This window comes from Meleagris gallopavo, chromosome 9 (genome assembly GCF_905368555.1).
Source record: "Meleagris gallopavo chromosome 9, MGAL_WU_HG_1.1, whole genome shotgun sequence".
NCBI lineage: Eukaryota > Metazoa > Chordata > Aves > Galliformes > Phasianidae > Meleagris > Meleagris gallopavo.
The window spans coordinates 2,759,226-2,772,096 of NC_139412.1; the positions used below are offsets into that span (position 1 = coordinate 2,759,226).

The 12,871-nt window shown below is 45.0% G+C and overlaps 1 protein-coding gene across 2 annotated transcripts in view; it reads left to right on the plus strand.

The window, feature by feature from the left end:
• Positions 1-10,743, plus strand: part of HTR2C (5-hydroxytryptamine receptor 2C) — a 72,022-nt gene extending 61,279 nt beyond the window's left edge. For both annotated transcript variants that reach the window (XM_031554613.2, XM_031554614.2), the window contains one exon: positions 6,836-10,743. In XM_031554613.2, coding sequence (XP_031410473.1) covers positions 6,836-7,668 — 833 coding nt within the window. In that variant the 3' untranslated portion in view covers positions 7,669-10,743. The remainder of the gene's footprint in view (positions 1-6,835) is intronic.
• Positions 10,744-12,871: the final 2,128 nt, after the last annotated feature.

The following is a 12,871-nucleotide window of genomic DNA, read 5'->3' on the forward strand; positions in this document are numbered from 1 at the left end:
TGAAGTCTGTTCCCCAATAGAATTTAAAATCAGAAGGAAAAAGCATGACATCTCTCATGAATAGAGGAGTTCTGCATTCCATTTTCCTGAAATGTTAATGCTGGCAGCAAAATATATGATAGAGATTCTTTGATCACTGAGCTATGAATTTGGCAGGTTGCACAAGCCGAAACTCATGGCTGGGTTTTGAAGCAGAGGAACACGAGAGGTCCTCCTGTCTGTTGGCAATTGCTTTGCAAATGGATCTGTTCCAATGTCCTCTTTGTTCTGCATCTAAAGTGCGTCACAGTCAGCTGCCCTGTGTCTGAGCAAACAGAGCCAAAGCGACGTTCTGTGTCTGGGTGGAGAAAAGTGGGTGCTGTGAAGTGCTGGGCTGAGTGCCTTGTGAACAGAGCTTTTGTGACAGTGCTCTGCAGAAGCTGCAAATAGAAATGCAGGCAACGAAAATGGCCACACAATTGAAAGTGAAAATAAATTATGGCGATGAGCTTGCTGGCAGAGTTGGGATGTTTCCTGGCTTCAGGCTTTGCACTGTTGCAGGTGGAAAGGTTTACACTAAAAATAAGAGTGTACCTGACTCTCTTATCCTGCCCTGAGACAGGTGACCTTGGGCCATTTTTCCTGTTAGATTAAAGAGAGAGAGGAGATCGCCATGCAGCATTCAGAAGGAGCAATGAGGCAGTCAGACTCTACATGTACATCTCATGATAGAGGAAATAGCATTAAAGTACCATCAAAGATGCAGGCTGTGCAGCCTCCTTCATGCATGTCATCCTAACAGTGTCCTTACAGGGCTTTCAGCTCTCAGCTGGGCCTCTCCCTGTCTCACTGATGGAACATTTTTAGAGTGGCATTGCTGGTATTAAAAGGAGTTGTATTTTTCTTACAGGCTAAGGACAGATATTGCATGGAAATGATGGATGAGGCTGCCATGGGCAATTCATTCAGCTGTTCTTGAGGATGAGATTGCACACCCATGTGTTTGTTTGCAGGCCCCAGTTAGCAAACAAAGCTTTGGTCACGTTTCATGGAAAAGTTGGCCAAAACACCACTAATGGGGGAGGCAACCATTGGAGGGTCTAATGCACTCCTAGGATTTTGCTGAGACCTTTCTTACCAAGCAGGATTGTTCTATTTGTGGCCTATTCCTTGGTCATCACCCTTGCTTTATGGCTTAGAATACAGCACTAAGGATTCTTCTGCCTTCGTTTCCCATCTGTTTAAATTGCCTCCAAGGTTGTTTTCTCTGAAGCTATTCTTCTGCTTGAGCTGCTGTAGCTTGATTCCCAAGGGAGCATCAATTTCTCTGGCACATCGGCAGGAGTTATCAGGGTGATGAAGACCATCGCAGTTGAAAAGCTGAGTTTGTAGCAAGGGAGCTGCCATGGCATTTCTGTCATGGGTGCTGAAATTAGTTTGTTTTTGACATCAAACACCAGTGAAATATTTTACCACGGAGAGCAGCAGGTGGTGACAGTCTGTGTTTTGTGCAGAAGATGGATTGACCATCCCAGCAGATCCACTCCTGGAGGAAAGGGAAGTACTGCTGTGTCCTACTTGAGGTTGCTGCTCCTGGGCATGAGGTCAGGCATTGCTATGTGATTTTAGCAAAGTAAGAGAACTAATTTAGCAAAATAGAGGGGCAGGTGGGAAAATCATTTATTTCTTCTGTCTTCTACTGGCATTTACTAGTTTTCCTTCTGGGCTTGGGTTGTTCAGCGCTCTTACAAGTTTAAGTAAAGGTCAGCAGCTTGCTCAGGCACAGGCAGTAATTGTGTTCCTCTGTTTGCAGTTGTGCTCTTTGCAGGCAGAGAGATCCTTCAAAGTTCTGCCCTCTTTTTTCTTTGCCTTTAAACCAACACAGGGCTGGCACCGTTGTTCTGTTAGAACACTTCGATAAAACCAGGCCTAATCCATCCCTGAAGGTGTGTTGTTACTGCATTAGCACATGAAATGCACTGCAATTAGTCTGCTGACATATGGGGAATATGGAATTTGTATGTTTTTGAATGCTTCAAAAGATGACATCCTTCAATTTGCCGCTGAAGAGCTCGCTTCCTGAAAACCAGTGCCTTTTCTTTCTTAATGCAAGTCAAGAGGCTGCTGTCTGCTGGGGTTTGTGCTGCTCACTGTCTGTTATTATTAGAGAAGCACGCAGGCATTTTGCAAGACACTTCTGTTAAGAAGCCAAACAGAATTATTTTAGTGTTCTTTTTTTCTGAGAGTCAGTTCTTTAATACTAATGCACAGTTACAGCAGCTGCTAACATTCAGGTCAACCTACTAATAAGCATGAGGGCAAAGAAATGGACTTAAACAGGCAGCATTTAGCATGGACAGCAGTGTTCTTGCCTTTGCAGCACAGGCAGCTTTTGTGACAGCTGTAGGCTGTATGCCTGGCACACACCTCTTTCTCCCTGCTTCACGTGCAGTCCAGACCTGGGGCCCCCAGTACAAGAAAGATGCAGAGCTCTAGGAATGAGTCCAGAGGAGGATCGCTAAGATGATTAGAGGGCTGGAGCACCTCTCCTATGAAAGAGGGAACTGGACTTGTTTAGCTTGGAGAAGAGAAGGCTCCAGGGAGACCTCAGTGTGGCCTTCCAGTACTTGAAGGGAGCGTATAAACAGGAGGGGGAATGGCTGTTTGCGAGGGTGGATGGTGATAGAACATGGGAGAATGGTTTTAAACTGAGACAGGGGAGGTTTAGGTTGGATATTAGGAGGAAGTTTTTCACCCAAAGGGTGGAGATGCACTGGAACAGGTTGCCCAAGGAGGCTGTGGATGCCCCATCCCTGCAGGCATTCAAAGCCAGGCTGGATGTGGCTCTGGGCAGCCTGGGCTGCTGGTTGGTGACCTGCACATAGCAGGGGGTTGGAACTGGATGAGCATTGTGGTCCTTTTCAACCTGGGCGATTCTATGATATTCTATGATATCTTTTCATTGTGTGCAAACGCCAAGAGGGTGATGGTGAGGGCCAAAGCCCACCTGCGTTAGCAGAGCCCTCACCATCATTCACAGCAGTCTTTGGATCCAGTTCTGACACCAGAAGGGCTCCCAACACCCCCAGGTACGAGCAGAAAAACATGACTCCACTTGTGTTCAACGCTGAGAGTCCCACATGTGGAAAGGCAAAGTAAACGGCGTGCAGGCTCATGTTTCCTTTACTGAGATTGTTGTCTCTGAAGGAAATCAAATCTCTTCTCGTACAAGAATGTTGTGAAACAGAATGAGAATTATTTCCTTTCTTAGCGGAAAAAAGCCATGAAAAACTCCACCTTTCCAGTAATCTCCATCAGTCTCATAGACTTTCATGAAAGAAAACAAGATATTAAACACAAACGCAGCATTGTTTTTCATTTACTCCTACATTTTGTGACTGTCGGTTGTACATTCGGAATTTTTACCTGGCTTTTTCTGGAACAAGCTGGGAAATGTTTTTACAAAGCCATATTTGTCATCATTTGGGTTTCGTTTTATTAATTGTGAATCTGTGAGGAGCATCTGTTACTCTGTGTCTGCAGCATTGTCCTGGCCCTGTTTGATGAGCTGCTCTGCTGGCTTGAGAACAGCTCTGATGATGACAAGAAGCAGCAATGGTAGAACAGCTGTAAGGATGGTGAGGAGTGTGCCAGCTTGGTGCAAGGATGAGGTCTGGGGAACGTTGTGCAGCAGGGCTCAGAGCTGAGCAGTGGTCGGCTCAGCCCCTGTGCTGGTGGAGTGAGGTTGGCTGCCCTCTGAGCAGATGATCTCTGTTCTTAAACTGTGAACGGCGGCAATCACAGCATTAGTACTGTGGGTCATTCGGGTCAAGAGGAGTATAATGCCTTCTCCGTGCTCTTTCCAACAGCTGAATTGAAATAAGGCAAGGACTCCTGCTTACCCTCGTTCAGATACCACAGGGATGCTTACTGGTATACGCAGCACACAGTGATCAGGGTAGCTATTAAAACCAAGGTCAGGCTGTGAGCTGTGGCAGCAAGGAGAGATTTGTGCATTTGGGATTGTGGCAGCTGTGATGTTGTAGGAACCCTCCCACAGAAGGAAGCCTCTCTGGGGTATCTGAGACCTTCACAGCCCTTCGCTTCTCTCTGCTGGGGGTGTAGAGTTGCTCCCATTGCCCAACAGACTCGGTTCCCCCTGGGGATAGATTGTGGGGTGGATCAGTGATAAGGCTCGTATTGAAGAGTTCAGTTTATGAAGCTATGATTAAAACATGTACCTGCTGTAACGAAATGAGCTGCAAAGGAGAAGTGTGAGGCATTTGAGATGAGATGAATGCTGCCTGTTCGTTAGTGCTGTAGAATAGCTGGCAGCTGAATGAATACAAGTTAGCAAGCTCCTTGGAGGGCATCTTTCCTCCTCCTGCTATTTAATAATGGGATTTTCCTGGATAGGAGGAAGAAGCAAGCAAAGACCTGATGATCACTCTTTTCTGTGCTTTCTCTATTTTAAATCCCACTTTGTTATGAAGGAGGTGGCAGGCATTTTCCCATTACAGCTGCTACCTCCTTGTTCCCTGTGGTCAGTGCTGGGGAATCTCATGCTCACACAGAGATTATTTAGAATGCCATCAGGACTCCTGACTTGTATATACTTGTCATACCCCAGAACTAGATCGTTCTTCCTGAATGTAATTTATGTGTTTGACCACGAGGTGAAATCTCATTTCCTTTGATGAAAGCAATAACACTAAATTCTATGATGAATACTTCATGAATAAGCCTGTATTCCTTTCTATGGTTTGTTTCAAGGGATATGTGTTTTACAAGACTCTAAAGTATAAAGCTACCCATGTAAATACAATCCCAGCATAATGTCATTCATTAAAATCAGATTTCTTCTTTGTGCAAAGGCTGTTTTGTCCACCTCCCACTGTTTTTGAGATGTCTGGTATTTGATGGAGCCAAAGCATCAGAAAGAGGCATTTAACAATAAAAAGTCAGTGTCGTGATTGGCTGAAGGTTATTTCAGTTACAGACTTGGTACAGGCAAGTTAAAAGATGTATTGGAGAGGCAGCAAGTACCTTGCTAAGGGTGAGCTGATAAGCACTAGTGGGATTATCACTTGGGTTAAAGGAGCGCGTGCTGTAATCACAGGAGGCATTTATATTTATTACTTTTCCAGAAGAAATTCCTTCACTGAGTTACTGGCAAATGGCAATTATATGGTAATGACAGATTGCAGATGTATTCTTCAGAATCTTGGAAAACACTTAGCTGGAATGGGAAAAATGCCCTGGTTAATAACTTTAGCATGTTACTCTCTCTCTTTAGAAATTCAGACTCCCAGAGGAATAGCTGTAAGACTTGTGCTGCTCACAGCTATCCCAGAAAAGCCATCCAGGCACAGCAGTGACCTCAACATCAGTTATTGCTGGGGAGAAGGAAGAGCATGGCCAGTCCTACAGATATGTGTAGAAGGAGAGCCCATGGCCAGGCAGGAGCTATGGGAGAAGCAATGGGGGAACAAGAACCATTCTGCTTCTCCTTTGAAAGTGCAGAGAGGAATTTGTAAAGAAATGGAGAAAGATAATCAAAGGTATAAAATGAGGATAAAGTAATAGGAAAGCATTCTTCGCTTCTAAAAGGGATGTTAGAAGGTAGAGATGATATAGGTCTATAAAATCACTGAGGAGGTGGAAAAGGTGACCAGAGAGTGATTTTCATCATTTCTCACAGAAGAGAAACTGTGGGGAGCGAAAGGAAATTACCAAGTTTAAAGTTTAAGTTATCATTTGCTCACATGGCAAGCAGTAGTGGAACTGATTGGCACTACACATTGTGAAGGTACAAATGGGATCGAGAATTCGCAGAAGGCAGGTCTCTCAAAGCTGTAATGCCAAGTGCTGCTCCATTTTGTACCACGGCCATCACATCTGTTGATTGCCAAAGACACAAGGCAGGGCTGAGTGAGCCATGATGGTCTAGCTAGATCTGGCTTCCGTGTCTCTTCTGACATGTACATAGGTAAAGAGATTCCAAAACATTTTGTTGTTGCTTCTGGCTATGTGCAGACAGATTTCCTTGGAAGACTTCAAGTCTATTCTGGTGTAGGACTGAGATCCCACGTGCCAAAGAGCTCAGCAGCATGGACACAGCTGTCTGCAGAGACCCTCTAGGCAGGGCTCCTCCTGCTGCTCCAGGACTGCCTGATGTCCTGAAATCCAGGACAAACCAGCTGTGCCTTTGGTAGGAATAGAAGTAGGGTTGCTTGTGGTACTTATCAGTTTCATGCTGTTTGTGGATGAATGCCTGGGCAGGCAGGGCATGCAGGGATCACCCTCTGCTTGCACCCCAGTAAGGACCCAGAAAGCTAGGAGCTTTTCTTCCAGATGTCCATGTTGCCATGGTAAAAGTAGCCACTTTTCTATCAGGATTATTTTAATGTCTTAACCAAACGTGCTTCCAATTCTTCATTCTTTTGCATTTTGATCATTTTCTTTTGTAATATTCACTAATATCTACTCTATGCCTGTGATTTCAAAAGGCCCCAAAGCCGCGGCCGGCTGTGACACAGCAATGGAATGACTGCCTTTTCTACACCAACGAAGACTAGAAACAGTGCTTGTCAGATCAGTTGTGTTGGTTTTGCTGTGTTGCTGTAGGGCACAGCGAAGTTGTAATTGCTCCCAGTGAAGGGTGCTCACGCCCTGGAGCTGCACTCTGTGGGGTGTTGTTACATGAGGCTTGTCCTTCCATGTGGAAGTAATAACTTCTCTTTCAGGCAGGCTTAGGCAGTGGGCTAAATGCATGCAGGATGTGCACCTTCTGTGCTCCCTCTTTGGAGTCCTTCCTGTCCTGTTAACCATCTCTTTTTCGTTCTCGTTCTTCTAGGGATATCTATGCCCATTCCAGTCATTGGTTTGCAGGATGACTCCAGAGTGTTCATCAATGGGACCTGCGTCCTCAATGATGAGAACTTTGTCCTCATTGGGTCTTTCATGGCGTTCTTCATCCCTCTCATCATCATGGTGATCACATATTGCCTGACCGTCCAGGTGCTGCAGAGACAGGCCACAGTGTTCATGTGTGGAGAGGTGCCCAAGCAGAGGAGAAGCAGCGTGAACTGCCTCAAGAAAGAAAACAACACAGAGCACATTTCGATGCTTCACAACCACGAAGGGGCATCGCATTTGAACTCTCCTGTGAGTAAGGAGGCAGTGCTTTTTCGGAAAGGAACTATGCAGTCCATCAACAATGAGCGAAGAGCCTCCAAGGTCCTGGGCATCGTTTTCTTTTTGTTTCTCATCATGTGGTGCCCATTTTTCATCACTAACGTCATGTCCGTCCTTTGCAAGGAAGCCTGCGACAAAGACCTCTTGAGCGAACTCCTCGACGTGTTTGTTTGGGTGGGGTATGTTTGCTCAGGGGTTAATCCCCTCGTATACACACTCTTCAATAAAACCTACCGCAGGGCTTTCTCCAGTTATATCCGCTGCCAATACAAGACCAGCAAAAAATCAGCACTGCGACAGAATCAGTGTCTGAATGTTGCTTCAACAGCTTTATACGGGAAAGATCTGACTTTAACTAGTTATCGAAACGGCAATGAGCTCAACAGCGTGGAACTCGATGAAGCTGAGGAGGGCCTTGAAATGCAACCAGGGACTTCAGAGCTCTCCATAAACAGCTGTAATGTTGTGAGCGAAAGGGTGAGCTGTGTGTAAGGGTGGCTCACACACCTTTGGCTACGGGCTATCTGTGGCCAAAATGTATTGTATAAAAATGTAAGCGTTGGTCAATGGACGATGTAAATACTGCATTCTGAACAAAGATTTTTTTTAAGGAGGAAAAAAAAAAAAAAAGAGATTTGTCTTTCCAGTCCAGTACTTAAAATCATATATATTAATATACTGCAGTGAAGTTTAAGGTTCTATATTTACTGTTAATACTAGATCAGATCTAGTTACTTTGCATATGTCATGGACAAAATGTTTGAATTCTTCTTCCAGTGCATGAACAAAAATGCTGAATATTTATCTCAGGTGGCATTTGCTGGAGTCCAGAATGGCACGTTAATAGTTATATATCAAATACATGCTATTAGACTTGGTCAGTATAACTTTCTTTTTCAAGTTGACAGTAAATATATACTTTAAATCCTCACCCCTATTTGTGCCGTGTAAAGAGTGTACAGAAACCTGGCAGAGACAGCACGAGAGCTGTAGGCAGCTGGCCAGATGTGTCGTGGTAAGGGTCGTGGCTCACTTGCATCCCGGGGCAACGTCTCACTTCTAGGGACCATCCTGCTGCTTTCTCTCCATTCACCACTTTGATCCTAGATTGGGAGTGTGTTTCTGGTGTGGTGTTGGGATCGCTTGCAGACTTGGAGGAGAAGCATGAGAAAGAGAGCCAACTTGTTATCTGCTTTAACCATTTTAAAAATGGAGGGTGTCAGATTTGTAAAATGCCCTCACCTGTTCTTGTAGACACCCATGTGCTCCTGGATGGGGGAAGCAGTACTCAGAATGGCTGGCGCTGCCTTCAGAGGACTGTTTGGATAATCAGGTCATTGGTTGACCTGGAGAGGAGAGCTCTGGCTTTGAGAGAGCTCACCTTCTCCTTCCCCTCACTTCTTTAGCTTGTTTTGCATTTGCTTTTATTTTCCAAAGACAGGGATGTGCAGTGCTGGGGGTAAAACAATGCATTGGATGTAGAGCAAAATGTACTGTGCTCTTGGCACAGGTCGGGAGGAGGCTGCGGGGTGAGGGATGCTCTTCCCCAGGGGATGCTCAGGAGAGAGGCATAAATGAGGATCCCTTTTTTCCCCTGACTTGGGAGGGGTGTGCAGAGCTGGACAGGGTATGTGGCTGAAAGTTTGCTATAGTTCAGTAACAAACTATGACCAGGGACAGAAAGGAAGCAGACAAGGAATTACAACTTGGAACATGTCTATATGGAAGATTAATCTGGATTATCTGTTCGGTTTGATTTACTCAATTTCACCCCCAAAGTAAATTATCCTATATCATGTTAAAGCCACTTACATCTTAATGAAAACATTCACATCGTGTTTTAATGCAATTGAAGTAATCTGCTTTTAATTCACACCATAAGCAATTGGAATTAATTCCTCTCTGTGCTCCTGTGTAGACAAACCCCGAAAGGCAGCAACACGTCCTTCTGGCACAGTGCCTCTGGGCGATGCCCCTTGTGCAGTTTGCCTTGTGCAGGGTGCTGTGTGATGCCAGATCTAACCCGTAATGGTTTTACATCTTCATTAACTAACACACAAATGCTGCGGTCATCCATCTAACATGGATGTATTTAGCACTGCTAACAGCCTCTGCCCATGAAATTCCTCAGAACAAGAAGCTCACACGAGGCATGGATAGGTTGCATTTTACTGATGTGAACTGCTTGCACTCTAAGCTTGCTGTGGTCATCCCTCCAGAACCCGAGTGAAGGAGAAACACATCATTCTGAAAGCACACTGGTGCAATGTAGTGCTGTTGCTTTGCTGTGCACAGCAACAACCTGGCTGAGGCAGGTTGCATCTGCTGCTGGTTTGTGTCTAGCTTGATTCGGTGAAGCTGCTGGCCCTCTCTTGTCCTTCATTCCATCCTGTGCAAAATCTGTAGTACTTCCATGCAGGCAGGCGAGGTATCCGAGCAAGGTGCATGGTGTGTGTGCTGGTCTGCTGATGCTGGTGCTGGTTGGATGCTTGAGAATGCACCCTGCCTGTCCAAAAAGGTCTGTAACCCACGGGAAAAGCACTGTCCAGAGACAAAGACTTGTGCCTTCGATGACCGCCCTTTGTTCTGTGTCAGATTTGGATTTGGTACAGAAAAATCAGAAAGATCGCATTGCTTTCAAAATTCTACTTTTATTTTTTTCCTTGGGTGAATTCATAGCTCGTCTTTTATAGCCATATATGTGTCTGTGTGTATATATGTGCGTGTACATATATATATGCATATATATATAGAAGCCAAGCAGACATGGAAAGCATTTAGCAATAAGTTGAAATTCAGTAGCTTCTAGCACTCGTGTGAATAGCTCATTGGCCACAGCATCCTCCAACTTGTACCACACAAAGGCGTTCTCTTTGCATAGGAGCCTTCACGTCTTACCTCTGCCAGTTCTGTTGTCTGGGCAAAAAGGGCACCCGCTCTATTTGGATGTAAATAACGAGACCTGAACTGAGAATTTACAGAGTTTTTATAAATGTTTTTAAAATAATTCAGCACTGGGACTGTAAATATGTCGAGCGTTGCTACTCAGCTGGACCCGTTCTGATGGATGTTCTTCTCCAGATAACCAGACAAGGGGACTGCCTTATAGCCTGTGTTATCTCCCTGCCAGGGGCTGATAACATTTTTGGGAATGATTAAACACTGTCTCTTACCCAACTTCCTTTGGGTCATTCACATCAGGGTTTTGTGATGCTGCTATTAATTTATTAAAGAAAGATTGTTGGTTTAATCACTCTTTTTTTTTTCTTTTTCTTTTTTTTTTCATGGTCTATTGGAAAATAAATAAATGGACATGCCCTCTCTTTCTTTCCTATTTCACCAATTAAAACGTATCCTGGTCAAAAATATGTCTGACCGAAATTAAAATCACAGCGAGAAATGGAGATAACGAACTTTGTTTCTCCTCCCCCTCTCAGAGCATAGCCTGTGGTTGTTTCAACCATAGCAATTAGTGCAGATAACCAACATTTCTACCATGCTAAACAAAATAATGCTGATAAACAGCGATCTTCCCCCACTTCTCCTTCCTTCCTCCACGAATGTCTTTTGAAAATGATGTTTTAGAAATTGCTTCACTTTGAAGAGTTGAGTTAACCACCATCACCTTGCTCTCATAGCAGCTTTGCTATGCTGAATTGTAGCCATTGCCCACAATAGTGCCTCAGGATAACCCTCTGTGGGCTCTGGGTCAGTGCTCACATCTCGGCTCAGGTACAGTGCTGTCTTCTGTTTGTTCTGCCTTTTGTGTTCTTTGAAGAAGAAAAGGAAACCACAAGTAGGCTCTGCGTAAGTATTATTTAGCTTTTAATGAGTGTTTGGTGTTCTCGCAGGCAAATGATGGTAACTCGGTGTTCCAAATGTGGCATCCATCACGTGAGAAAGATGCAGATGTCTCGTGGGCAGGTTTCCTCCTTGGGTCACGGTATGCTGAGCTGAAAACTGCACCTGGCTTTATCTCCATTTCTCTCCGGGCAAAGAAAATTGTCAGAATTTTTTCCTGGGAAGGAGCTCCCAAAGGTCACCAAGACTTTGAGCGTTGTAATGAAAATGTACTGGTGAAGTTGGGGGTACAGGTGGATGGCTGCAGTCACACAAGGTCAGGCTGGATGGGCTCTGAGCACTGATGGAGCTGTGGGTGTTCCTGCTCAGAGCAGGGAGTTGGACCAGATGGCCTTTAAGGGTCCCTTCCACCTCCAACGATTCACTGATTCTAAGTTGCTGTAACAAAATATGCTTTCATTTCTTTGTGCCTGTGAAGTTGCTATTGACTGTTTTGTCTCTCCTTCATTTTTCTTCGAGTCCCAGGCCTCCTGCTTTTGGCTTTTACCCACACTTCAGCTCATGCTCTGGAGCTGTCAGAAGCTGACAAATACCTACGAGGTGTGCCATTCCCTCTTGGCTGTGCAGGGATGCTGCAACCCCAGAATAACACAGAGATGGAACATCCTCAGGTGAGTGATTTGAAGTCTGTCTGAGACAGACAATCAATGCAGCAAGGCATGTTTGTCCATTAAACAAGCACACCAGCAGATCTTTAACCAACAGTTACCCAAAAAGTTAAGGGCAGATTAGCATGTGAATGCAATTTTGCCAGCAGGTTGCTGGGGCAATGCCTGCAGTTTTACCACACCAGCATCACTTTAGTAGTGGGGGACTGGGGAAATGAATCAAGCAGCATCCAGCATGGATGTGTTACATCCACTGTTCCGAGCTTTCCTGTGCTCCAATTGTAATTACCTCAACAACAAGTCAGGTAAATTAATTTTTAATTAAAATACAGCCGAAATATCAAATTTTAATAGGATGTAATTGTGGCATTTTGAGTTATTTCAATTGCTGAAGCATTAAAAGCAATCTGCAGGCTGGTACCTGTTAGACCACTGCCTGATTGCAATTGCTGAAAGTGAAGGCAGTTTTACCTTTGTGTGCACCACTGCTGTGAGTGTCTCCTCCTGAAAAACAAGCAGCAGAATGGGATGATGCTGTGCTGGGTGTAAACCAAAGCAACTGAAGATTTGAATCAAGCTCCTGTTTACTGACTGGAGGCTGGAACAGCCCTTTGGTGACTTTTTGGAGGGGAAGATTTGGGATGTGTCATTCAACTTGCTACAAAGTGAGTAATGCAGCAAACCATGGTCAACAAATGCTACTTCTCCATAGTCAGTTCTGTGCTCCTTGAGAGTAAATGAGCATGATTTCCTGTTGTATTGCAGTCAGTTGGCACTTCTGCTTTAAAAAATTTAGACCGGAATTAGAACGGTGCTGCAGTGTCACAGGGCTGCCCAAGGAGTGGTGGGGTCTCCATCCATGGAGGTGCTCCAGAGCTGTGGGGATGTGGCACTGAGGGACGTGGGGATGGGCACGGTGGGGTGGGGTTGGACTCGGGAGTCTTAAAGGTCTTTCCTAACCTGAATGATTCTATGATTCTGTGACTGTGTAGAGCCTGAGCAGCCATCCTGGGGACAGGCATGGGGAGGGGACACAGGATGGGCACTGGGTAGAGGTGGCACTTCTACCACTAATTGAGTATAGAGCTTGGCTTGTTCTTCCTGGCAGTTAAAGATGGGGGAAGAAAGCTCTACAGGAGGACATCAGGGAGTGCTTATTCTGACTAAGAAAGGAGAGGAGCTATTTGGGCTGAAGAACATTGGCATGTAAAAAGGGCCAGAAATAA